This window comes from Bombus impatiens, unplaced genomic scaffold, assembly GCF_000188095.3.
Source record: "Bombus impatiens unplaced genomic scaffold, BIMP_2.2 scf_0815, whole genome shotgun sequence".
Lineage (NCBI taxonomy): Eukaryota > Metazoa > Arthropoda > Insecta > Hymenoptera > Apidae > Bombus > Bombus impatiens.
In genome coordinates this window covers 352,245-377,700 of record NT_177234.1, presented here as the reverse complement: position 1 = coordinate 377,700, position 25,456 = coordinate 352,245, and the positions used below count along the sequence as shown (strand labels likewise).

Sequence of the window (25,456 nt, the reverse complement as noted above, 5' to 3'; positions counted from 1 at the left end):
ACGAATGTATTATATGAATTTACAATTTTACTTCGATTAGGATGTAAGAATGTATACAAGTAAGGTAAAATTGATTTATGAAATTTCGTTTGTTTTATCGTCAGTCTTCTACTTTTGTATATAAGAATTTATCAGTTCTAGCGACTTGTACAATCTCACTAACTCGTAACATCGAATCAATTGTACAAAGGATGTTGAACAGATGGAGGAGATGTTGACAATTTGAAAAGAGAATATTATTATAAATAGATAGACATTAAGGTGATAGTTATACATTATACACTATATAGGATTAGGTTGCCGTTATATAAATTGATTATGTAACGTTGAAAGTTGATGCGTCTAAAATCGTACGTTATCAATATTATGAATAACCCAATTTCGCGGATCATGTTGTGTGCATTAATAGAATAACCAAATACTGATCCCAAAGTATTGGTTATTGCTCAATCACGCGATTATTTGATACGCGCGTACTATTTCCATAATGATATATAATATCAGTTTAATATTATGAAATCAATTATAATCTCTATCGCTACAAAAAGGGAAAAAGTATTAGCTTGGTGCAATTAATTACTGATGTATGATTCTTTACCAAATAATTTGCTAAGATAATACATTACTGAATTGACTTATCGTTTAATTTGTTGGTTCCACTGATCAAATAGAGATGACGAACTTTTAATTTGTATAAGTTATTCGTGAAACTTTATTCGTTTTGCTGATCCTATTATACAAGAGAATTTATTAGTACTAATAATTTGTGAATTTTTATTCCCAACATTTCACTGATAATATTAATTCGAATACCAGATGTGTGCAATTGCGCTGGTATAAATAAATAATGTATAATAAAATAATAGTTTTTCAATTCATTAATAAATGAAAACAATAGAGTTCTTATAATATTAAAATCTTTATAGCAGATTGTTTCAAAACATAAAATTTTACCCAATATAAAATCCACGATAAAGCTATTTAATTTTGAAAACTCTTTTAATAGTCGAATAATCCAAATATTTTTCAGGCTCCAGTGATCCGAGAGGTTCTCGACGCGGTTCCGGTGAGAGTGGAAGAACCAAAAGCCAAGGAGAGCGAAAGCATACTTGCAGTCGTCACAGACGCAGGCAGTCGCAGCAATCACAGCAATCGGTGGACAGTAGTAGTGGCATGATGCCCACGAAATATTATAGAAGCGATCAAAGACCGAGCGCTTCCAGCACTGACAGCGCAGCCAGCAATGCTGTCAGGTACATGACGTCCACCTAACATTCGCATTCGACTCTCTAGTTTCGATTGTGACGCGTATACGCGAACTTGTCTCTGATGGGGGCAATTCTGGAGGAGGGAATTTAATTACCTTGTTGCTGATTCCGAATAATCTCCTGTAGAGTAAAGGAAACGGTTAGCTTTGAATGCTACTGACATGTACTTGAGTCAGGTTGATTTTAGATATATATTATTCTGAAAATAATTATTATATAACTGTAGTTTGCCTGAGGAACTGAAAGTTCATTATTAACAAGAAAATTGCAAGACAAATTCCCAGAGTATTTTTTTTATCTTATAATACAAAGATATATTCTATTATTCTATCGCATGTAATTGTAATGTATTCTAGTCTTTTTATAATATGCAGTATTTATATGAATCGAGTGAACTTGGACTGAAGTCTTTATTCATAAATTCAAATAAATTCAATTTAATTTAAATAGCGCGATTAGTCTGAACGACTAGGTATCCACTTTCCATTTTGGTATCCATTAAAAGTCAAATTATTTACAAGAAATTTCGAGTGAAGTAATTTACACGAATATTTTTATGGATTGAAGAATTATTGTTGATGAATCTAAATTATTTCAATTCCAATAATTTGACTAATCTAAATGAAACTTAAACACACAAATTTCATAAATCTAATAAAGTAACGTTTTATAATCAGGGAACACTTGGAAGCGCGCAATTCCATGGATAAAAGCGACCGATCGAGCAGCATCGAAGGCAAGACACCCGTGACATCTAGTACTGAGTCGAAAACGTCGACCACTACCACAACAGTCTCGTCAACGATCGCTACAATAACGACCACGTCGGCTGCGTTAACCACGTCAACCTTAGATCCAAAGAACGCCACAGAGAGCAGAAATCTAACTCTCGACTCATCAATCACACCCCCCACTATCGTGATGTCATCAGTGACATCGCCAAGCGTTTCACCAACAGTTGGTAGTAACCTTCCGCTTCCCGGAACTTCCACTTCCGGTAGCTCCAGCCCTGTCGGTTCGCCAAATGTTAACACACCAACGCATCCTTTGCTTAGCACTAGAAGAGACTCCACTACTCAGGTGAGGTATAGAAAAGTTTCGTTAACACGTAGGAAGGAAGTTTAAGAAAAATTTCTGAAATTTAGAATATTTTTATTAAGTCGTAACACAGAAATCAAATATCCGTTTTTGTTGTGCCATATTTTTAACTCTTTCTCCTTTTAATAAATATATTTATCTTTAGATATGTATCTTTATGTATTATTTTAGGTCTGATAATTTTGTCTTTAATAATTTAGAATTGTATCTTTTAACATTATTATGTATAAATATATCTTCTCTATAGTTCAGTAAAATTTTTGGATGTTTAAAAATTGGATATTATGTACATTACAACTTAATATCCTTGGTTTGTTTACTATTTATTTAATTATTTAGTAATCCAATCTTCTATATGAAATAATGACGTGTCAAATATGGATAATACTGTTAGAAATTGCAAACTAAAAATAAAATTCGATAGAATTCACAGATCGTTCAAAGTCGAACATTTCATATGTTACTACCTAATAATAGAGTATGCATTTATTAATCCTGTCGCATGCACAACATAATAACGTATGAAATATGTTCAATGCTGTCAGAAACCTCAAAACAAAATTATGTTTCAATCTTCCTTCTCTGACAGACGTATCCGTATTAAATGATACGTCACGTTAAATGAAATAATAGCAGACACGTCTAGTTAGACGCAAAGTAGAAATAGAAACTAGATATTGAAACATTCTATTATTAAATTATCGATCTGTTACAGTGCTATCAGAAGGGGAAGGAGCTTTCCCCAAACAAGGCGTCAAGATTAATACGACAATCGGCTGCTATAGACGAGTCGATGCCACCCGCACGGCATCGTCGCGGAAGTCAGCCAACTCTGTCACCGGATACTGACGAAGGAGGTACAATCATTAACATCAACCATTATCGACCACTTTCATCCTTCGCAAATGAAACTATCAATGTAACTTTAAATATAAATACACGTATCTATGTCCTAATTACAGTCTTTTAACACTACCTGTATCTCTCTCTTTGTGCACGATGTTTCATTTAACCCTGCTGCATTCTTCCAATAATTCTCGACCTAACTGTACTTTTACAAAATATCTCAAGTTTCAAATAAGTATGAACAAATTCTTCTTTATATGCATGATTTCTCGTTTCAATTTTCTGTTCTACATTTTCCTAAAACATAACAAATCCTTTCTCAAATCTGTTTAATTAGGTTTCAAGATCGCACGTACAGTGACTCGCATTAATATTCGACCACCACAATGTGTTGTACTATACATTTCTTTGCAATGAATTATGTTAGGTAACGAGTTTACTACTCCTTGGTATATTAAGATAGATACTGTAGTTGATTAGTTTTTAATATATTAACATAAATATCGTAGTTGATAGAGAAATATATTTTACGTGTTTAACGTTCATATTTCTAAATAAAAAAGAAAAGCTAAATAATGCTTAAAATGTAATATTCGAATATTAATGACGAAGGCCGAAAATATTATGAAGATTGAATTCTGTTATGTGTATTTATATTTTATATTTGTAAATACAGTGTTTGTTAAAATGAGAGCAAAATTGAAACATAAAACTTCACAGCAGGGTTGTAAAAATCATATCGTCTTTCCTCCACTTCCTGCTGTCGATAACTTCCATGTTTATCTTGTTCCTATCGTATTATTCGAAAAATCTCGATCTTCTTCATCTTTCTTCCTTCCACTATTTCTTCAATTTATTCTTTCCTCTAACATAATGTAAAATACAATATAGTGTAAAATTGTATGAGGATTAATAATACGAGAGAATTTTGTGGGGAATGTTTGAAGGTCGGAGAGCTCGTAAAGATTCGTTAAGTCCGGATTCTGCTTCATATCCTCGGCGTCGGGACTCGAGGAGCCATCTGAGTCCAGACCGGGCTGTCGATAAAAGGGATATCAGTCCTATCAGAGAGAGATCTCAGTTGACAAGGCAGTCAATGTCTATGGCTGGTCGGTCGCCGCCCAGGTACCTGCATTTTATCGATTCTCGGTGGCTGCTAGTAATGCGACTCTATCGATAGAGAACAGATTAGGAATTACAATTAGCAACGGAATTTAAAATGCGTCATTGGAAACTTTGCTACATTTTTGTGAAGATAAAATACTACACCGCTTTTTTTTCAGTTTGATATGATACTTTGAATACCAGACTTAATTTAATGTATATGAATGTATTTTTGTCTTCTTAATTTATCTCTTTTTCCAAGTTAGAATAATACAATTGAATAGAAAAAATTTCTTTTATATTTTTCAATTGTTCCATGTCTTATCTTTTCCTGTGGTTTTTCTTATGCAATTAAGTCGAATATTTACATCTTATATCTTCAAATCGTTTTGTGATTTGTCTGTTTTTAATATAAATTTAGTACGAATAAAAATTTTGCGTTGTAGGTCGCCAGATAGCTCCTCTTGTTCTTCGAGAGACCCGAGTCCTTGTGCTCGTGCACCGGGAGGTATACCGCATGCTCCAATAGCTAGAAGGCAGTCGACAACAGACGAGATATTTATTGCTCGTGGCTTTCGACGACAGAGTACCACAGAAGAAACAATAAGATGTCGAAATTTTAGAAGACAGAGCTCTCAGAGCGAAAAAATGGTTAGTTTTTTATTAATTAATTAGCAAAATACTAAAGTTTCTTTTTTGTTTGGAAATTGAAGAATTGCTTTGATTTAATTATTGTTGGATAATAATTCTTGTCTGCTAATACATATTCTTGATTTTTATTAGGTACAAAGATATCAAGGACGAAGAGACAGTTCGACTCAAATCACTGACGGAACATTCGCTACGATGTCTGTCGAGACATCGAACACCTTTTTCGATAGCAGTACCCAGACTGGTGAGTCATAAATTTCATAATTGGATAAATTGCAACACGTGAGAAGGAAACTTGAAACTTGTATCCTGAAATACGAAAAATATTTCTCTATATAAATCATATATAATAGAGTGATAATAAATGGTTTCTGTTGGCCAATATTATTTCAAATCTCCCGCTCCGCGTTAAGTAGTATCGTTTGTACATTGTCAGACGCAAACGTCCTTTAAAAGGTACCACTTATTACAAACGAAAATGTACAATTATTTTATCATAATATTTGTTGTTTCTAATGAAATCGTTACTTTATTTATATATCACAAATTCTTTATTTTCATATTTATTTCTCTCGATCAAGCGTATTTATTTAGGACTTAAATTAAATAATTTGAAGATTTTGCTAAACCTTTAATTATGTACGACATCAATTTAATTAAAGATATATTAATTATCCTACTTTCTACGTCAATTTCATTGCAATATCAAAATATATCCATATTAGCGATAAAAGATTTCCAAAATAATTTATCAATTCGACTTAAATACTATTATTCTTATATTAATTACGCAATCTCGAAACTTCTGCTTCAGTATTGCTCGGTGAAATGACTAATCACACATATATTAAGAATCCTCTCAAATCTCAATCGATCGGCAAATTCACAAAGGTGCTATCAAAATTCAAACCTAAATCTCCTTTCTCATCTCCACATCTGGAGCTTCAACGTCCATCAGTTTTCCTCGCAACTCTATCCCAATGTTCGGAACCCATAGCGCTTATAAGGTTCACGAAAGACCCGCAGAAGATTCACGAAATCATCCACTAGCGCCAAAAAATCCGCTCGAATTTCGCGCCTTCGATATATCTCTGTAAAGCGGAATCGAGGGGCAGCATGCGCCTTAGCAACGGCGCGGCGTTCGCCGTGTCCAGCCGGCGTCGCGACGCCGTGCAGCGTCTCCGTGGACGCAAGCGTGGTGCCAGCTACTCTAGTTCCAATGGAGTGACACTGGGTGCATGACAGTCGACAACCAGCCGAAGAGGAAACCAGCCTCGATGAGCTGCTGCTTGTCGAGCGTGTGCGTGTACTTCTCGCGTCGAGACGTGTTTCCTGGTTTCATCCTAGTGTCCTGGACGCTCAAACACCATCGTCGTATCAACGGCATGCAAAAAGCTCTGTGACCCTTGTAACCATGCAATCCAACCGGACATAGTGATCGTGGATCGGCTTGTTGTCCAGATCGACGATCGAATAATTCAACATCCTTATACGTCTTCGAAGGATCAACATCTTCTGTGCCATCAAACTAACATCAAGGAAAAGGATGGATCAAGAATGATCGAGATTTTGCTGAATTATCTAGGCACGAAGCTGCGTTTTCACTAAAAAGCATCGTGTGTTGACAAGCTCCTCTCAAGGGATCACCTGTTCATCTATACGCTGTGTTTACTTTAACGACGAGTCTATTCCGACGTGAATAAAATTGCATTCCTATTAGAAAAGATCTAATTTTGTCGGAGGATCCAGCTGTTCTATTGACCGGACGAGAGCTTCGATTTTCCATTAGAAGGATGGGTGGTGCCCTTCAAACGATGATCGAGGAATCTTTCGAGGGATCGATCGACTGATCAGATCCCTTAGAAGCGTGTCCAATCGCAGGACTTGCCCTGGATACCGTTGTCCTTGGCAAAGCTAATTTCAACTGACCCAGTACCTGACTAGTGACAGGACGCAACCACTTGTGGCGGTGTGTGGCGGATATCGCGTATCACGAACACTTAAAAGCCGGCTAGCGTACTTACATATGGCATTTGGTTCCTTTAAATACGTTTTTGGGGGAGATAGAAATAATTTCGAAGGACTGTTCGATGGTTAAAAGCAGATTCTCTGGTCAGTGGTGCGCGCGTTCGATGTTTGCTTGCGTTCGCGGTGTACTCGTGTGACATGTGACGCGAAGACAAGGTGTGCAACGAGTGTGATGGGAAAAAGGACTCGTCATAGTGAAAGAGGATTCCGTTTGGCCAGCGACGGGATGAGGTTGCCGCTTTTCGTCGAGTTGACGCTCCGTCGGAGGTAGGATCACTCGTCGTGTCATTGGACACGATGTATATATCATATTATTTACTATATCTTCGCTGTTCTTTAACTTTTATGCTGCGTAGTTCATTCGTTAAAGTATTTTTTAAAAGAATTGATTCTGGAGGATAGGAAAAAATTGGTTGATTCTCAAGATATTTTTGCTTTTTTCCTATTTGCATCGGTGTATATACTAATGCTTATAAGTATTTGGACAAATTGGAAGAAAACTGTCTTAACTGTCTCTTTAAGAAATCTATCACAAACAGTAGTACAATTAAACGCACGACTCAACGATGTACTCACCTGTTTTAGGTATCACAGTTTGATCTAATCACCATGGAATTTCAATTATATATTTTGTCGATACAAAAAAAACTATATATAACAATGATAATGTTATGATAATGTTGGAAACCTAAAGAAGAACCTATTTTTAATCTTATTTATTGTTTATAAACTAAGGATTTAAAAATGAGGGAGTTGTCCATGACCAACAAGGAAATTCGACAAAGTTTAATAATCATGACAAACTATATGTAATATTCTATCACGTATAATTGTAATGATCATATATAATAAAATTAGTATGGACACGTTTTATCCGGACATTTTTTAGAGTAGATTTTTGTCAAATTCCATGTTAAAGAAAAATAAATTTCAGCGATACTAGAACTATAGCCGAATTCTGCAGCGCAAAGGTTAAATTAATCGCATCCATTTCTCGTGCACTAATTCTCCTAATTTAGTCAATTTGTACTAACAGTACATGAATGTTACTAAACTATATAAATTAAGGAGAAACAAATGGCTAAAAGCAATACTTACCATCTTCCTATAAGATTATCAAATAATAAATTTTAATTACTAATAATTACTCGCTCGTATATAAGCAATTCATCAATGTATTTACACGTTCTCATAAAAATCTTTAAATATTGGTAACTTAGTATGCAAGAGAAGTCCAATCTATATCTTAGGAACTAGATACCTTTCTAAGATTATTCTGTTATTTTAATTGAAAAATTTTATCGTTACTTGCTAATTTCATCTTTGTCCTATCTTTTGTAAATTCTATCACTATTGCAAACACCAATATTTCATTGAATATTTAGTCCTTCTAAAATCAGATTTGTCACGTTACAGTGATAAGTAATAATACAAAATGTATTCGTTATTTGTCAACACAAAATTCATAATAGTGTCGCTGTAACTAAATTACTGTATAAAATAGTGGTTTCTATCAAAACTATACCTACGTTGAATAAGTGTGTGTTTATATGTCGATTCGACAAGAAGGTATTATAATATTGCTTTTGACCACTAATTTGGAATGGAAGTTAATATTCATACATTTCAATAACATTCATATATTATTGACGTACAGTTAAAAAAAAAAGTACAGTGGCTGTAAAAGGTATTTTTACACATTATATATTACGTGGACCTTATTAATTACCTAATTAATTAGTACCTAAATACAACAAATACAACGGTGTACAAATGCTTTTCGTAGCCATTGTAAATCGTCTGAAGTGTTATAGACTAATGACTATAACATATATTTTTATTCCAATCTTAGTCTTTCGTTTCTTTTTCCTTTGTCAAGTAGTTTACATAGAAATGTCGATCGAATATTTATATCGGTGGTAAAACGTGCGGGAGAAATGCGTTTCGCGCGGCCGTTAAAAGAGCGGCGAGTATTTTCGTAGCATGGTTTTACGAGTCCCGTGATTAGCGGAGCGGAGAAACGCCGCTCGTTAGAATGCTTTCATTGTTGGAGCCACGTCAGAGGCTTCCTCCCGCGTGTTGAAAACACAACGCGTGCGTCCGTATGCATTATGAGTGGCGTGGAACAGCTTTCGCAACGCGACTTTTATGGAAATTTTGTGATCAGCGTTGACAGGACGTTTCCATGAATCTCGCGATGTTTCGTTCACGCGCAGCTTTGATTAAATTCGAGGGAATTTCTAATTGCGATGCCGGACTCGTTTCTCGTCAGGTTTTTAATCTTCGCCTGCGAGAAATGCATTTAACCAGAGATTCTGATAAAACTTCCAGTAAAATTGCATATTCAAGGAAATATCCTTGCTTAAGGATTTATGAGAAATAAACACGATTTCTAATTTTCAATTTCCAATTTTATATTAATCTTGGGATTTAACAACATTTTGAAACGTATCGGAGAAAGGAAGCTTCAACAGCTACATTCTTCTTAATGGGTTTCAAAAGATATTCAAACACTTGACTTCTATTTCTTAGCGGGACTTCATATAGGTATAAATAATTCTATTTTATAAAATTATAGAAGTAAATAAATTCTATTTTACGTAGAATCATGGCAATAAATTGATTCTATTACATATAAAATTTACACATGTAAATTCTAAGTTATTTGTACAAAAATTTCGATTAATCTCTATGCGAATTCTCATTATTAACAGAATTTCTATACAAAATTATAATTACCTACCTAAAGGAATTTCATTATACCATCCTTTACGCGATTCTTTCAAACATTTGTGCGATTTTTCATGTCATTGAATTGCAAAGAAACAGTCACCATTCCACATTATTAAATCTCTACACGAATGCTAACTTTTATCTTAACTTCTACATAAATTGTCTTCCTTTCATTGCATACTCATCTCCATCGTCCAATCCTTTCACAAAGAAAATTCCTTTACCCAATTTCTCCTTTTAAATGCCCACTCTACCATCCCTAAACTACTTATCGATTAACCACCAATCTGTAAAATATTCCAGCGATCTTTCGTTTCATTAAATCGTCACGAGTTGTTGTTACAATAACCGTTCGTATTTACCATCGCCCCTTTATTCATAGCAATGACAAAAGAAACTTCTGTTCGTTAACGAGAACGAGATGACGTTTCACGCGAAATTTGCAACGAAAATGTAAGTTTCATGCGATTCGCGTCGTCGCCAGCCAGAAGGCCGTTCATTACGTGAAAAGAAGAAGAAGAAGTCGGAATAACTCCGGGCCGGAAGTCGTTACAACGCTTCTTCTGGCGCTCCCTGTTGCGCCAACCTCGAGTTTTCATTCCGTTCCGTGAATACGGCTCCCCTGTGATTATCGTCGAACAAGAAATTCTTGCTACGAAACGCTTTTGACGAAAGTTCGTCGGCTACCGCTTCGTTGTATTCCTTTCTATAGGGCTTTGACAATGAGTTTCTACCTTCGTGAATTTAATTACCGCGCTGGATCTCGCTGGGAACGTTGGACAATTGTCAGAGACGTAGAATCTCTCACTTTGTAACAAATGGAAATATTTGTCTGCTGGTTTGCTAACTTCAAGGACGGTCCACTTTGGTTGATGGCTCGTTTCGAAGATCGTCGATCGTATTTCTTTTTTATGTTTGAGAAATTTTGAGGATAACTTCAAATGCAATTAGAGATTTTAGCGGCGTCTAAAATTAGTATTAGAAAGAGTTTAAGATTACAAGGATTCATATTCATCTAAAAAAAGGAAAAATACTGAATTAAATATAATCTTAATAATCTTATTAACATCTTATTAACAATATCGTTCATGCTTGTACATTTTATTTTCATACAAATCACAGATTGACGTACAATTTGAACCATTTTGCCTTGAACCTTGTATTGTACGATATGAATTTTTTACATTATAACTTGCGAGATTCATTGTAAATTTCCAAATGATATTTTTCTCTTCTTTCTCCTTAATTAAGGTCAAAGGGAATAAATTGTGTCGCATTTGAATAATATACGAGCTAATATACGTGTTAAAAGGATTTATTTTACGAGCTAACGTTTTTGTACCATATTATTTTATGTTTAACGGGTATATGTAGATTTATGTGGACATTATATATTTAATATGTATAGATTTATCTCGTTAATCCACGAAAAGTCAATTTCCGAAAATCCATCAGTCGGATCCACACAAAGAATTCACCCTTCACGCTACCTTTTAACAAACGTTTTCTTATCGAATAAACACGGGCTGACTCTCCACGTGGCGCATCCAGCGCACTTCCATTATCACAGCGGTTCATCGTTATTCCTCGTGACACTCTTGTCTCGAAGCCAACCTCTCCTCTTGGTCCATCGTCGATCTTCCATTCCATTCCACGCACCAAATAGAAAGAACACGAGAAAGAAGGAAAGGAAGAGGAAAAAAAAGGAATTGGCCTTAATTCACGAGCCGCAGACTAATGCAATCCTCCGGTAGTTCGCGGCTCCATTTCGAAATTGCGTTAGGGTTTGCTTCCGCATTCTCGTGTTGAAGCTCGGAATAATAAGGCGAAACATACTCTCATCCGCCGTTCTCACTCTTCAGCCAATCCCATCGTTCCTCTTCCTTTCATGCGATAGACAATTTCTTTCTTTTGTATTATACTTCTCCTCGGTTTTATTTTTCTGGCCCTCGATGGAAGAATAGGGGAAAGAAAGTGTTGTGTTTTAACAAGTGACGGCCATAAGGCCGAAAAATTGTAGATATCATTTCTTTATATACATATATTCATGAAAATATGTTTTGCAGAAAATTGCACTGTTATTTTCCAACTGTGACCTTTCACGTGTGAGTTATAAAGGTGCTGTCATACAGCGACGTATTTGTATTGAAAAGTTGAACGAAATTATTTTTGTATGTACTGCGACTACGAAAGGTATTTGCACGTGCCCTTGTTTTCCAGTGAAGCGTTTTCTCTACCAGGTTATATATTTTATTTTCATAATATCGAATTCTTGCGATCATATGACAACGCTAAATGACACGAAATTTAATATGCTTGGACCTAGTTTGTTGACCTATGTTGATCTATGGAAAAACACACAGGGTATGCTGGTGGTATAATCGGGCACGGGATGATTCTGCGTTAGAGAAGTCGAAGACATAGAATAACATTTTTTCGTATAACGCTTCATTTCCGAGAGAATCGATTCTGAGAATTTGTCAAGTATATTTAAACTTGGCTATGTACCGACTATGAGTGAACAATCAACAGGAGGTTGCGCTACATGCGAAAAAATGTGAAATAAGGTTTTCCCATTTAAGGCCTCATTTTCAAGCAAATAAAGTTTGAATATGTTTAGTTTAAGAACTGGTCTACAGCACACACGTGATACATTTTGAAATATATTTTTCTCGAAAACAAAACATCTTGAGAAAAATATTTATCCTACATTTTCGACTTATTTTCACCTGCAGTTTAACCTTCTGACGATTATTTGTTTCTATTCAGTTAATTGGCAAAGTTTAAGTATACTTTGCAATTTTTCAGTCTCGATTTTCTCGGAAACGATGCGTCACGTAAACAAAATTTATTTTACGTCTTCAATTTCTTTTTTTACGTAGAATTATTTCCCATCTGGTTGTATCGCTGGTTACTAGAAATCCTATTGTATTGTAAAATGTATTGTAAAATTTAGAGAGCAAAACAAATCCATATTTAAATTCCATTTCTTCATATGTCTTCATAAAAACATGAATTTGCATAAACATCAAAATCTAATTGCCACATCTCGTAACATAAGTTTTAAGTTGTCAGACAAGCTTACGATATGTCACTTATCAACATTTAACGATGAAACAGGAGAAAGATACAAATCGAAAGAGGTAGAAGAACAAGAATATGATATCGAGGAAAAAAGTTAGAGGAAAAAATGGGAAAAAGAAAGAAAAAGTCGCAGAGCTAGCAGGTCGATCGGTCGGTTCGTTTCCTTCTCTGGACCATTTGTAGTAGACTGGCGGAGTACAATGGCAGCATTAGATGGAAGACGATGGACCGCGATGGACGAAGGAAGAGAAATTGCGCCCGACGAATGGAAATTCAATCGAACGGCCTGATCGTATTATTCCCTAATCTAACCTCTTCCTCCTGCTGCTTGTCACGCCAGCTTGATGGGCTTTTAATCGAAAAATGTTAATCGACCGAAGGGTGGATGGACTTGCGAGTTTCTTCGTGTGTGTACTTTGACACGTTTGTTTAAGATTTAGATTAATTTCGAAGGTAGATTGGAAGATGTTTTGCGATTAGGCGATTTTATAGAGTTGGAAAGTTCAATGTTATTGTACGATTTGCTCTGATTAAAGTAAGAATTCAACAAGTAGAAGAAAAATATAAAATACAAAGCACTAAATGTCGTGTGATTGTTAGTTTTAAATAATATCTCGTGTATTTGTTAGAAATGATTCAATGTCGTTATTCTTTATTTTTTAAACCAATAATCTAATTAAAAAATTTGAGATCAAACTACAGCCCTATTGAAGTCTTTTCGTAACTACTGTATTTATCTTTTATAATATAATCTGAATAATCCTGGAATTCTTGGAAACTAATACTCCTAATGGATGATTGCATATGATGGAAAATTTCCTTTTTAATTGAATTAATCATAATCCTTCGAATAATGATAAATGGCAAGATGCATAGGTCGACGACTAAAATATTGAGTCCTACTACTTGCCGACGTTGACTTTTACTACTTCGGTGGCGGTTCATCTTTATAGAATTTACGAATGGAAGTTATCACAAATACATGATATATTGATTACTCGGAATATACGTGATCCGAGTATAGTGGTTATGTACGATATTGATGTTTATTGTAATTTAAACGGAAGTTTCCTGAGAGAATGGTGAGAATGAAATAGTCGCGTAATGTATCGAGTTTTACTACTGAAAGACATGAAGTTTTACCTCTGTTCACATAAATTGATCGATACCATGATTATGGGAATATTTATACAGAGTGTTTCTGTAATCGTGATACAACCGGAAAGAAGGAAATTTCTCATATAAAAGTAAGTAAAAAATATAGAATAAAACTTTTTCATGCAGAGCTCCGTTTTCTAGAAAATTGAGTTAGAATCCTTGATAAGTAGGTGTCCAACTAACCGCAGTCTTGCTTGGCGAATCCTATCCCATCTTCCATATTCTATATCTTACATTCTATATCCCACATCTTATATCATGTATCCCACAATTAATCGTCTTCATATACTCTTTACATTCTGTACTCCACATTTCGTATCTCTAGCCCTTTCTAGTGTCTTTCATTCTAATTTCAACAGCGTGTATGTCCATTTCATATTTTATATTTCATATTTCCATATCCTTATCCTACAGCACATTTTCCATATGCCTTTTCCCACATCTTGTGCCCAATATTTATTGGACCATATCCTACACCCCGTGTATCCTACTCTATATTCCATATCCTACACCTTATTTCCTTTTTCGTTAAACCTATTTCCTATATCCTGTATCCTAAAACATTGTAAATTACAAATAAGCAAAAACGAAACAACATATTTTTAAGCAGAAAAATAATTTTTTATCCGCGAAACGTAATATGCCTCCAAATTGCACAAAAAATTGTGCAGAAACTCCCATGAATGAAGACAAATGAAATTCGTTATCCTATAAAATGAGGCTCGTTATCCACGTTCAGAATAAAAGGGACATATGGATATCACTTTGTGAAATCGATATGTTCAAAAATGAATTTCTCTTTCATTTTTCGAACATGCAATATCTTGATACAGTATCTTTCGAAAAGAAGTAATTGTATAACATTGAAAGGGGTGTGAAAATCGGCTTGTAGAGAACTTTTGCAACTTATGAAATTACAAGATGAAAAGTGTAGCTAGGCTTTATTGAATAAAAGTACAGCATCGATATGAAACACGAAAATGAAACTTCTTGATCGAGCAAGAAGTTTTCGAAATAGAGTAACTAAAGTGAAGTTGATCGGTATCGATACTGAGTTATTACAAACTGTTAATTATTAAATTTTCATCCGGTTATCGATGAATCTTGCATCCGAAAATTTCATATTTAACATGTTTTTATTTTTACCGGTAAGTTTAATTTCGCCTATAAAATTCAAAGTTATTTCATATGTTGTCATGGAAAATCAATTTAGATTAAAATTCTAAATATTTCTTCAATTAAACTTTCATTCCTTTTACTCGTCATTTAAAAATTTGTATTTGCGCCATAAGAGTAATATAACAATTATTACAAAACTCAAAGAGAATTTGTAAAACTTTGAAGAAAGAATTAAAAGATATGAATTGTGAAGCAAAATCTCGATGAACAGACGAATATCGTTTCCATCGATTCGATGATTGGCAATAAGTGACTTCGTGGTGCTACGATTTCTTCTTTTTTCCCTTTTCTTCTTTCGTTCGCGAGAATCGTCAAGGAATTCGAGCCGTAATAACTGCCTGAGAAATAATTATCATTTTAACAGGACGTGACCGTAATCGCCAGCGTCCCGCGATTCCAGGAATTTCATTAGTTTCGATAAATTCAGTCCGTCTAGCCTCGATTGTCTTTCGTCATTAATTCTCGACAACGCAGCCGCATTCATTACTAATTCCTATCTAACACGCCAACTCAATTCGCCCACGATCGATCGATCGTCTGATCATCATTAGAAACGTTTTAATTACCAAGCTCTTTGTTCCCCTTCTTTATTTTTCTTTAAGATTGCTACAAATTTCATGCATTTTTTCTTCATCTAGAAAATAAAATGGAAGACAATTTACTAACTCTAACGAAGATCATTTCTACTGTTGCATTATGTTGTAATGAAAGTTAAGTTTCACGTTATGAATTATTTTGTAACGATAAGTGATTTGTGCTTGAAATACCGAATTTTTTAAGTGTCCACAAAATTAAATAATTCAGAATGGGCTGTGTATTTATATTAATTTTATGCATATTCGTGCGTTGGTGCATTTTAAATGCGAAATTGTATCTTCTCTTTGAACTGCACTACGAAGAAATATTAAGATGCTTATGTCTTAAAACTATTAATTTTAGGTCATTCTGAATACCTTGCATAGTCAATGCAAAAATGTAATTAATATAATGTAACAGTCTTATTTCACTTAATTAATACAGTAGAATATAATTACATAGTTATTATATAGTATAATATATTTTAATTAATATGTGTATAATACAGTTAATAAATCATTGAGATTACACAATTCTAATTTTCTTGAGTCACTGAATCGAATTGTACGGCGTATAATTCCATATCATCGAAGAATCGCGAAAATTAATTTTTAGGGTCTTTGTTAACTTTCGATCTTCCCAAGTTAATTCTCCTAAAGCCTAAATATTTCAACGACGTTGACCATTCTAGTTTTCTTTCTGTTCTGATGGAAAAATTCGAAACCTGTTGCGGTACGACCCCAAGAACTCTATTCTCCGCTGGCTTGCGCTCTTAACACGTTTTCCCTAGAGCAGAAAGTAATAGGGTTTCCTTATTCTTCGAGACGCAATTTGCGCCTTGGTAGAGCTCTATAAAGGCTTGTTTCTCGAGATTCATGGCCTTGACAAGTGTCCATCGTCCTTTCGAAACCATAATGAAATCGTAATGTATCTAGATAATCCAGCCTTTCATCGTTTCATTGTTATTATTAGATTACGTCTATAGACACTCGTATTTTCAATTCTTTAATTTTTTAATCTTTGATTCTTCTTCGGCAATGAAGAAAACACAGATAAAGGAATGACCTACATTTTAATCATTGTATATATGTCATTGTGTACGTGTAAAAGAACCGTTTGTTACCGTGAATCAGATTTATAATTTCAATTATACTCACCTAACATAGTAATCTTCGACCTTTCCTATTTTTAATCAGCATCGTTAATCAGCAAACTGTAGATTTTTACGCGTCTACGAGAAACTTGAAAGTGTAAAATTATAGCGCAGAATGCACGTAATACGGAAAGACATAAAATACCCAAATTATAGTACTTTTTGTAATACCTGCTATAATGGAATATGAATTTGCATAAAATTCCACGCTCTATTAATCGATAATTCAGTATGGTTCCTACGTGATATTTGAAGAATAAAGCTGGAGGAAGTGAGTGCGTTCGTTCGACGAGTTAGATGGGTTACTTAAAACTGTATGTGTACATCGGTGTGCGAGGGAGTGACCGTACTTAAGGAACGAAATAGCGAGGGATGGTATGGTTTAGAAGATAGAGGAGAGAGGGTCTTCGAAGTTGAGTTGAGAAAAGAGAATCGAGCAGAGGAATCGTAGAGGCATGCTCGAAGTAGAGGAATTTAGTAGTCTTAAGGGGAGGAATTTAAAAAAAAAAAAAAAAAGGAAGAAGAGACCGAGCCGAGGAGAATTTTTTGGAGGAAAGTTTCAAACGAAATTCGAGGAACAGCTTACGAGATAGGAAGTTCGAAAGGTCGTGGGAGGATAGAAGAAACGAAGATCAGAAGGAAAAATGATGGAAGGAGTTTCGGCGAATTTGAAGAAAAATTCCTGACATTTGTTAGGACTGAATTTACAGAGTGTTCGGCGAGAATTACATACTTGAAGCAATCGATAAGGAATATCGCATATCGATAAGGAATATTTATAGCAGAGGCCTATAAAAATTCTTAACTTGCTATATTTATGAAGTTGATAACATCTAATTAAGTTCATTTCATAGGGGCAGTTTCTTTGGAAGTTGTAGTTATAGTTTCGGAGAAAATTCATATCAATTTATCAGAATTATCAGAGACGTGCATCTTCTGTCGAAATGTTATTTGAACCGCAGATAAGCGAAATTGTTCCAATAGCAAAATTAAAAATGTTCAGCAAATAGGGTTAATAAAGTTTCTGCCGATGATTAACCAAATAGTTTACAATTATAAGTCACATGATATGGTTTGTTGAAAATGACCGTAATATACATATAGTTGACATAGAGACGTAATATGACAGGATGTATTAAATATTAACAATTGCATTTCGATGTTACAAATTGAATTCTCTTGGTTGATTTGTCACGTGCATTCTACGTATAGAAATAATGCTATTGCATGATGATAACCTAGTGGAAATAGAGAGAAGTTAAAAATCGACACAGTAAGTGTTTGGATGGTGAACGAAATTTAGTAGAAAGTGAGATTTTGAAGAGTTCTGTAAACTAGAGGAACGTAGGCAAAATTCAGGAAACGCGAGAAGAATGTGCGGATAAATGAAAGATTACTGATAACTAGTTTGATAGGCTGTTAAAAAATTTTAATTACTTCATTATCTTAATTATGTGCTGTTTAAGTTATTTATGGAAATTATTAATTTATGAGACTTTTAGAAATTTTTCATTATCTTGTTATATAAGTTATTTATTCTTTAAGTTACTTATAGGAATAATTTGGATACATAGAAGTTTGATAAGTTTCTTTGGTCATTTTAAATTATTTCATTACGTATTATTTTTTTCATAAGTTCGAATGATTAATTCCCTATTGTTGTAAACTTTAAGTTTCAATTACGTAATGGTTTTATAACGATCATTTGCTTGCCTCGGTTGTGTAACCAAACAAGCATTACATAAATGAAATATTTATGGAATGGTTATTTAAATAATATATCATTTTATTACAGTAAATTCATTTTGCAATAACCATGAGCTATTTATTTGAATATACAAATCATTTAAATACACAATTATCAAAGTAATAATTTGTTATTTTATATATGAATAAATATTTCCCAATCTCTCAAATAATTTTTGATCTTATCATATCAATATCATCAACTGAGTCAGAAATACAGGTATTTTTACAGTTTAGATGTCACCATCGTGCAATATTCAGGGACGATAGACAACCCTATCAGATAAAAATTAACCTACAACTGGAAAAGAAGAATTAGCTCTCAGTTGACGTATATGCACTTTTGACAAAGCGTAAGCAGTTTATCTTGTCAGATTTCTGTTTCTATTCTATTTCTACTTCTATTTCTATTATATTTTGATATTAAAAACTCGTATGCTATCGAGCCTGGCTAATTGTACGACTATATTTTTTTAATATTTTTATTACTGACAATATTTTTCCCATCAAGAGTACGCTGTACAAATCATGCGAATTCGCGGGTAATCACCTTCCACGAATATTCTAATTGTCCCTTGCTTTCAGCCGAATTTCACCAATACGAGGGAAAATCTAGCCGTTTCCCTTTTCACGCCGATCGCGATCCCTCGATACTTTTTCCCTTTTTACTTTCTTTTCTTTACGAGCCACGACAGAGATCCCGCTTTTAGACGACCGAGCCAGATAAGCCGGATGCTTGTTGGCTCGCACGAGGAGAGAAGCGGAGGTTAAAGCGCCGATAAACCGGGCTTACCGCGGTGACGCGCGTGCTTTTGCCTCGTAACTTCTTTTTCTCTATTTTCTCGTTTGCCATTCTGCACGAAGAATCGCGACCAAGCCTTGTCCACGTCGCAATTTCTCTGTAACTTGTAGCTCGCTGTTAACAGATTTTTGTAGAACATTTTCTAGAACAAGAGGCTTCGGTACCGTGGTAATTGAAAAGAAATTTATTGCATAGGTCTGTCGTCTACAGACATGAATAAAAGAATCCTTAAAATTGTCACTTGTGAATGCATGAATATTATTTGATTATAACATACGAAACGCTTATTTGAATGCTTTAGTTTTTACGATACAATGTACATAACAACAAGTATATCATTTGCCTGCACTATATTCGCACTGTATTATTTAAGAAAATTGAACAAACATATTTTTATCATTTTCCACGTGTACTTATATTTTCCTTACATTTACCATAAATAAATTTTTACACAAAACATTTTTTCACAATACTACCGGAATCAGCTCAAATATTATGGTGACTGTATGTTCACTATAATCCTAAAAATGAAACGTATATGTTCCTATAACGTTCCACTTATATTAATCTTTCTCTTACATTTACTTCACCTTCTTCCCTCTATTCCGGCAAACTAATAAACGCGGCAAACTAATAAATACCGCAACGCGTTGCCCTGAGATCCATAAATGAAAGGACGCGAATAATTTTGCAACAGCAATATTAAAATTGTCCTGACTCGTCTCCCCACGGATCTTTCGTTGAATTACGCTTTATTATCCCTGGCGGGAATCTTAATTAATCGGGCTTTATCGCGCGCCTTTTACAAGTTCCGAACTTTATCTCGTTTATCGCGTCGCGAATCATCACGTAAAGTTCACTTCCTGTTTAGGAGAGCGTTAACCCTTCGACCAGCTACAGTGTTGATAATGTAGTGGTGTGTGGCGTGTATTTCGTGTTTCTACGAAGATACGAGATTGTAGGCGTACGAAGAGACGAAGAGACAAGCTCGTGGGATACTTCATTTTGTTCTAATAGTCGTATCGATTAAACTTGGAGATTAGACTAGAGCTTCTCGGGAGCTCTGCATCAACAATTTCCTGTCCCAGCTAGCGCACTTCTTCCAGTTCGGGGCAAACGTTTCCCGTTTCGCGCGATTTCTTCTCGTCGATGATATAATTGGATTATTGGGAAATTGATCGTGATATCACGTTGAACAGATACCGTAATTTGCATAATTTGTGTATGTTTTCTTATGAAATGTATGCTGATACTTTGTGCGATATAATTGTTTTTATGGACGAGCGGTATGTTTTAATGAAATTTTTTATTTCATTTGACGTTTCTTATATTATATGTAAGTACCATTTCTGAGTATTTTTATACGCTGTTATGTAAGTACTGCCAATTAAATCTGTTCCATTTAATCTATGCTCCTTCTGCGTCCAATTAAAAATGATCATATCATATCTTATAAAGCGTATCTTTTTGTTTCAACGATAAGAAGGAAATGCTCTTATTATATCATTATAATCGGTTAAAATTGAGTTTCTGCTTGTTATGCCACGTTTTATAATACTTTGCGTTTTATTCATACTTTTAAATTGTTAATAGTTGATTAATTAATAATGATATTATTTAATAACCTGATAAACTAATTTTGCTTTCATTTTACCTATAGATATATATACGTACAAGTATTTTCCAAAAAATTGTTGTATATTCTAATTGTAGAATTTTTATATGTCTTATATTACAAATATTTAATATCTTCGTATTTCTAATTACTTTCTATCTGCTTGTTTATTACTCTATAGTTCGTGAAAACTTCTCGTAATCTGCCCAACTACTCACATTTCTAAGAAAACTGAAAACGAGCTTCCTTAATTCATCCAAGCTTCTTATCTCTTACGCTGTTCCAAATTACGGTATAATGTAATAAAAATGTGAAACTTTGCCTCATTAGAAATCCATCATCCTTATCGCGTCGTACACGTATACAAAGACTGCGATCTAAAAATAAAAGAATTTGTTTCGCACGAATGCAAAACTCTCGAAACTACCCTTTCGTCTAAATTTCTTACATTTGGCGCAATTATTCGGATTTCCAAGAGTGAGGAAATAAAATAGTATTAAACCGATTCCAATTAATCCACTTCTCGCGTCTAATCCATCCCACTAAGTACCTCGCATTTCCGTTACTCAGCGGCGAAAAGCTCTTTCAAAAGCTTAGCGAAACCCTTTGTCGTCTAAATCACATCCAGCTACTTATCAGTCGCGCAGCATTCGAAATTACCAAAGTGGCATAATAAAAATGTAAATTTCCGGTCATTGGCCTGTCAAAGATTCGCACTGAGAAGTATGAAACGTCTGAATTTACTCGCGTGATAACCTGCACGCGTGCGTGCGTGCAATTAGACTTCAGAGAGTCGGTCACGACAAACGCGTCTCGACGCCGGCGCCGCGGCGCCTTCCTTCTACCCGGCGATATCAACATTCCACGCTTGGCACGCGCTGGAATTCTTTATGGTCCCCACGGCAGCGGCACGAAAGAAAGAGAGGCCACACCCTTGGCGAGTGGTCGTTAAGTATAAAACACGAGGAAAAAGAGAAGAAAGAAGGCGATTTAGGGCACGAAAAAAAAAAGAACTTCCAAGATATCTTGCGACTACTAAGTTTTACGCTAAAGCTTCAAATTTATGTAATTTTTGTTTCGTTAAAGTAATTTCAACTTTTGTTATAACTAGACTGAGGATGTTTATGCGCTTTTGGGAAATTTAAAATTGCAACAATTCGCAGAATGCGTAATATTTAATATAAATATTTGAGATGGACAAAGTAGGATACTTTTTGTAATGTTTGGTACGTGAGAGAAAAGTTTTTATGTAGGTTCCGTTTCATAAAATATGTTGGGAAACATTGAAAATATCGTATAAACATCCGCGGTACAGTGATTAGATTAATTCACAGTCGATTGTATGTTATACAATATCGAGTAAATTAGAGTTATGAATTCGATATAATTACAATTATAATATGTTATTTTATTATAAGCGTATATAGACTAATGAGAGACGAACAAACTGAACAATCACAATTTTTTAAAAAATATAATCTTTAAAATCATATTTAAAGATGTATGCAAGTATCAGTGTGTATAGTAGGTTCAGAGTGTGAAATACTAAATAATTGCCGTTTTTCTTTGTAATATACTATTATTTTATCATGTACAATATTTTGAATAAAACACGTGAATTATTTCTGCCTTTGAAAATTCTATCTGAAGTGATTGATTATTCAGCTTTCACCATGGCTTTATTGAAAAAGAATTCATGATAAATGTAATAAACCAAAAAAAGCAATTGAATATGACTGAACAAAACAATATTTAACAGTAATTGTTTGTTAAAATAAGTGCAAGAAACTAGAAAAGAATTGTATGTAGATAGGATATACATATGCAAAATCGGTGAAGTCGTGGGATGAAATATTGGGCTATACTACTTGCTAATGTTGGCTTTTACTGCTATCGTTACAATGGAGATAAAAACTATAATACTTATGCAGAATATTCCAGTTTCTTTCCATGGAAGGATGTGAACGTCTCACGAGTAAAATTAAGAAATTGTACAAAAATATTACATAAAATGTAAACATATTATATAAACACTGCACAAACATAAATTCCTAGGCGTCTTCTTAAAAAGTTAGAACAAAAATCCTATATCAATACCATTTATATTATATCCATCTTTTATAGCACTAATACTGTTTATGTTACTCGTTTGAATGCCACGTAATTTAATTTTAAAAAATTCGATCGAACATTTGAAATGTCTAAAAAGTATTGATTTTCCAAGCTGTTTCATTTTTAATAAATGATCCGTAATACTTTGAGAATATTATTTTATGGAAATAGCATTACACTTTACTGTATATAAAATATTATACTTTGCAGAAACATTTTCGAAATCAAAGTATTATTGTTTTTGTACTATAATATATAATACTATACTAACAATTACTTATACTATAATAACAATAAAAAAATAGAACGAAATAATAAATTTCCTTCCTCATAAGTGAACTATAGGACAATTTTGTTGAGAAAATTTGAATAAATTATAAATTATAAAAATCTAACAAATTCCAGAAAGTCGTGAGCGAAATTTAACTACTCTAACAGTTCTAAAAAATTGTAAACGGTGGTGGTTCTATTGATTTTGGACTAATCATTGGAAATTCGTTTCGCGGAAGGTTTCATTAATTTTATAAACTTTTTTCTTTCAGTGGAATAATTTCTTAGGGAGTTACGTTATCGACGAAGGAAGTTTTAGCTGAAAAGACTTAAATCAAAATGATTGGAGATATTTGGTGAATTTTAAACAGCAGGTTGCTCTACTTAATTTCTTTTCATCTCAATTCACGTTATTAACTTTCTCTCTTCCTGAATCTCCGGCGAGAAACTTCTTTCTCTAGTCTTAGTATTTATAAGAAAATTCACTTGCAAGTCCTATCTTTTCCTGGTGCTTTTGTCTAGGTATACTAAATTGTTTAATCAGAATAATTTTATTCCATTTAATCAGTTCACATAATTGTAATTAGTAAAATCGTATCAACTTTAAACAATTGATCTTTTTGTTATCTCATTGTTTTCTACATGTTAAAACTAAATTGATCTAATAAATATAAATTTTTCTGTCATATCTATTAAATCAATCTAATATCATGATAAATAAAAGATCATATATACTAAATACAATAGAGTGTAAAATTATCTATAGAATAATTGCCGAAGGGTTAAATCAACTAAGTATTGTTTTTATTGTTTCAAGAACCGTCGCCGCTGTACGACAACAATCACTACCATGAGGAATGCCTAAAATGTAATAGCTGTGGCCTGAATCTCACGGGACCCAACCAGAAACGGGCTAGGCGGTGAGTAGAAAATGTTAATACACGAAGAAAATTATAAAAATGTAGATGAACATATAATTAACACTTCCATGTTGCTTATAACGTCAATGCAGAAATTAAGCTATGAATTCATTATCCATCTCTTCCTTTTTTACATTGTTATTCCTTTTAAAGTTTCTTTACAATTGTCGAATAAAATTATGAAAGTTGTTTAGTAATTTAAAAATTGTAAATTAAAATTGTATCGCAACAATTGCCTGAGAATCCTAAAATTGTAAAAATCGTCGTTGTACGTAGTATACCATTATATAGATCGCGATTGTTATTTTAAGTTTATATGGAAAGGTAATTTTTATTTTGCAGGTGTTTCGCATATCAATTTTTCTAATAAAAACACTTGGATTCAGGTTGTCTATTTTCTAGCGGTTGGTCTAGGTTTAAAAGACCTCGGGATCGCTTCACTGCGGATTTTTCATCGTAAAACGCATTTCCACATGACGTGGAAAAACGTCATATCGTTGGAAATACGATTCGGTCGATCGGAATTGGAACGATCGTGATTCTCGAAATGCATCGCCGCATTTCTGGTGAACTGGATCGGGGAATCGATCCATAGAACGAAAATCGTATCGTATACGTTTTTATTGCATATAGGATAGAATAATTGAAGATATTCTACCACCTGAAAGAAATAAGAAATATATAGTAATAATATAAAGAAATAAATCTATATGATAATAAATTTTTATCATATCTTTTTATCGCTTAATTGTAATAAATATAATGTATGTATTAGTATTAAAATATTCGGAATGGTTTAATACGACAACAGAGAACGTGAATGAATTGTGAATATTATATATCAAAGTATATAGCTGCAGAAGCTATTAAATTTATAGAATGAAAAGATGTATAGTGTTCGTTTTACCATACGCCCCGAGGGAAGAACAGTTATTTTTATTACACATCGACCTATAAATATATACAATTTAGTTGAGATACTGAAACAAATATTTTACCAGCCGATATATCGTCAATATAGTAACGCAATATTGTATAGTAATAAAAAATGTAGTATAAGATTGAGACGAAAAATAACAAGTATTAATAATAATTTTTTCATACTTTTGATAC

General features: G+C 33.8%; 1 protein-coding gene across 13 annotated transcripts in view; it reads left to right on the top strand.

Annotated features, from left to right (window-relative positions):
- Positions 1-25,456, top strand: part of LOC100740471 — a 157,160-nt gene that overhangs the window by 107,033 nt on the left and 24,671 nt on the right. For all 13 annotated transcript variants that reach the window (XM_033323146.1, XM_033323143.1, XM_033323145.1 and 10 more), the window contains 7 exons: positions 1,031-1,253; positions 1,946-2,348; positions 3,082-3,223; positions 4,160-4,337; positions 4,763-4,967; positions 5,100-5,211; positions 24,241-24,343. In XM_033323146.1, coding sequence (XP_033179037.1) covers positions 1,031-1,253; positions 1,946-2,348; positions 3,082-3,223; positions 4,160-4,337; positions 4,763-4,967; positions 5,100-5,211; positions 24,241-24,343 — 1,366 coding nt within the window. The remainder of the gene's footprint in view (positions 1-1,030; positions 1,254-1,945; positions 2,349-3,081; positions 3,224-4,159; positions 4,338-4,762; positions 4,968-5,099; positions 5,212-24,240; positions 24,344-25,456) is intronic.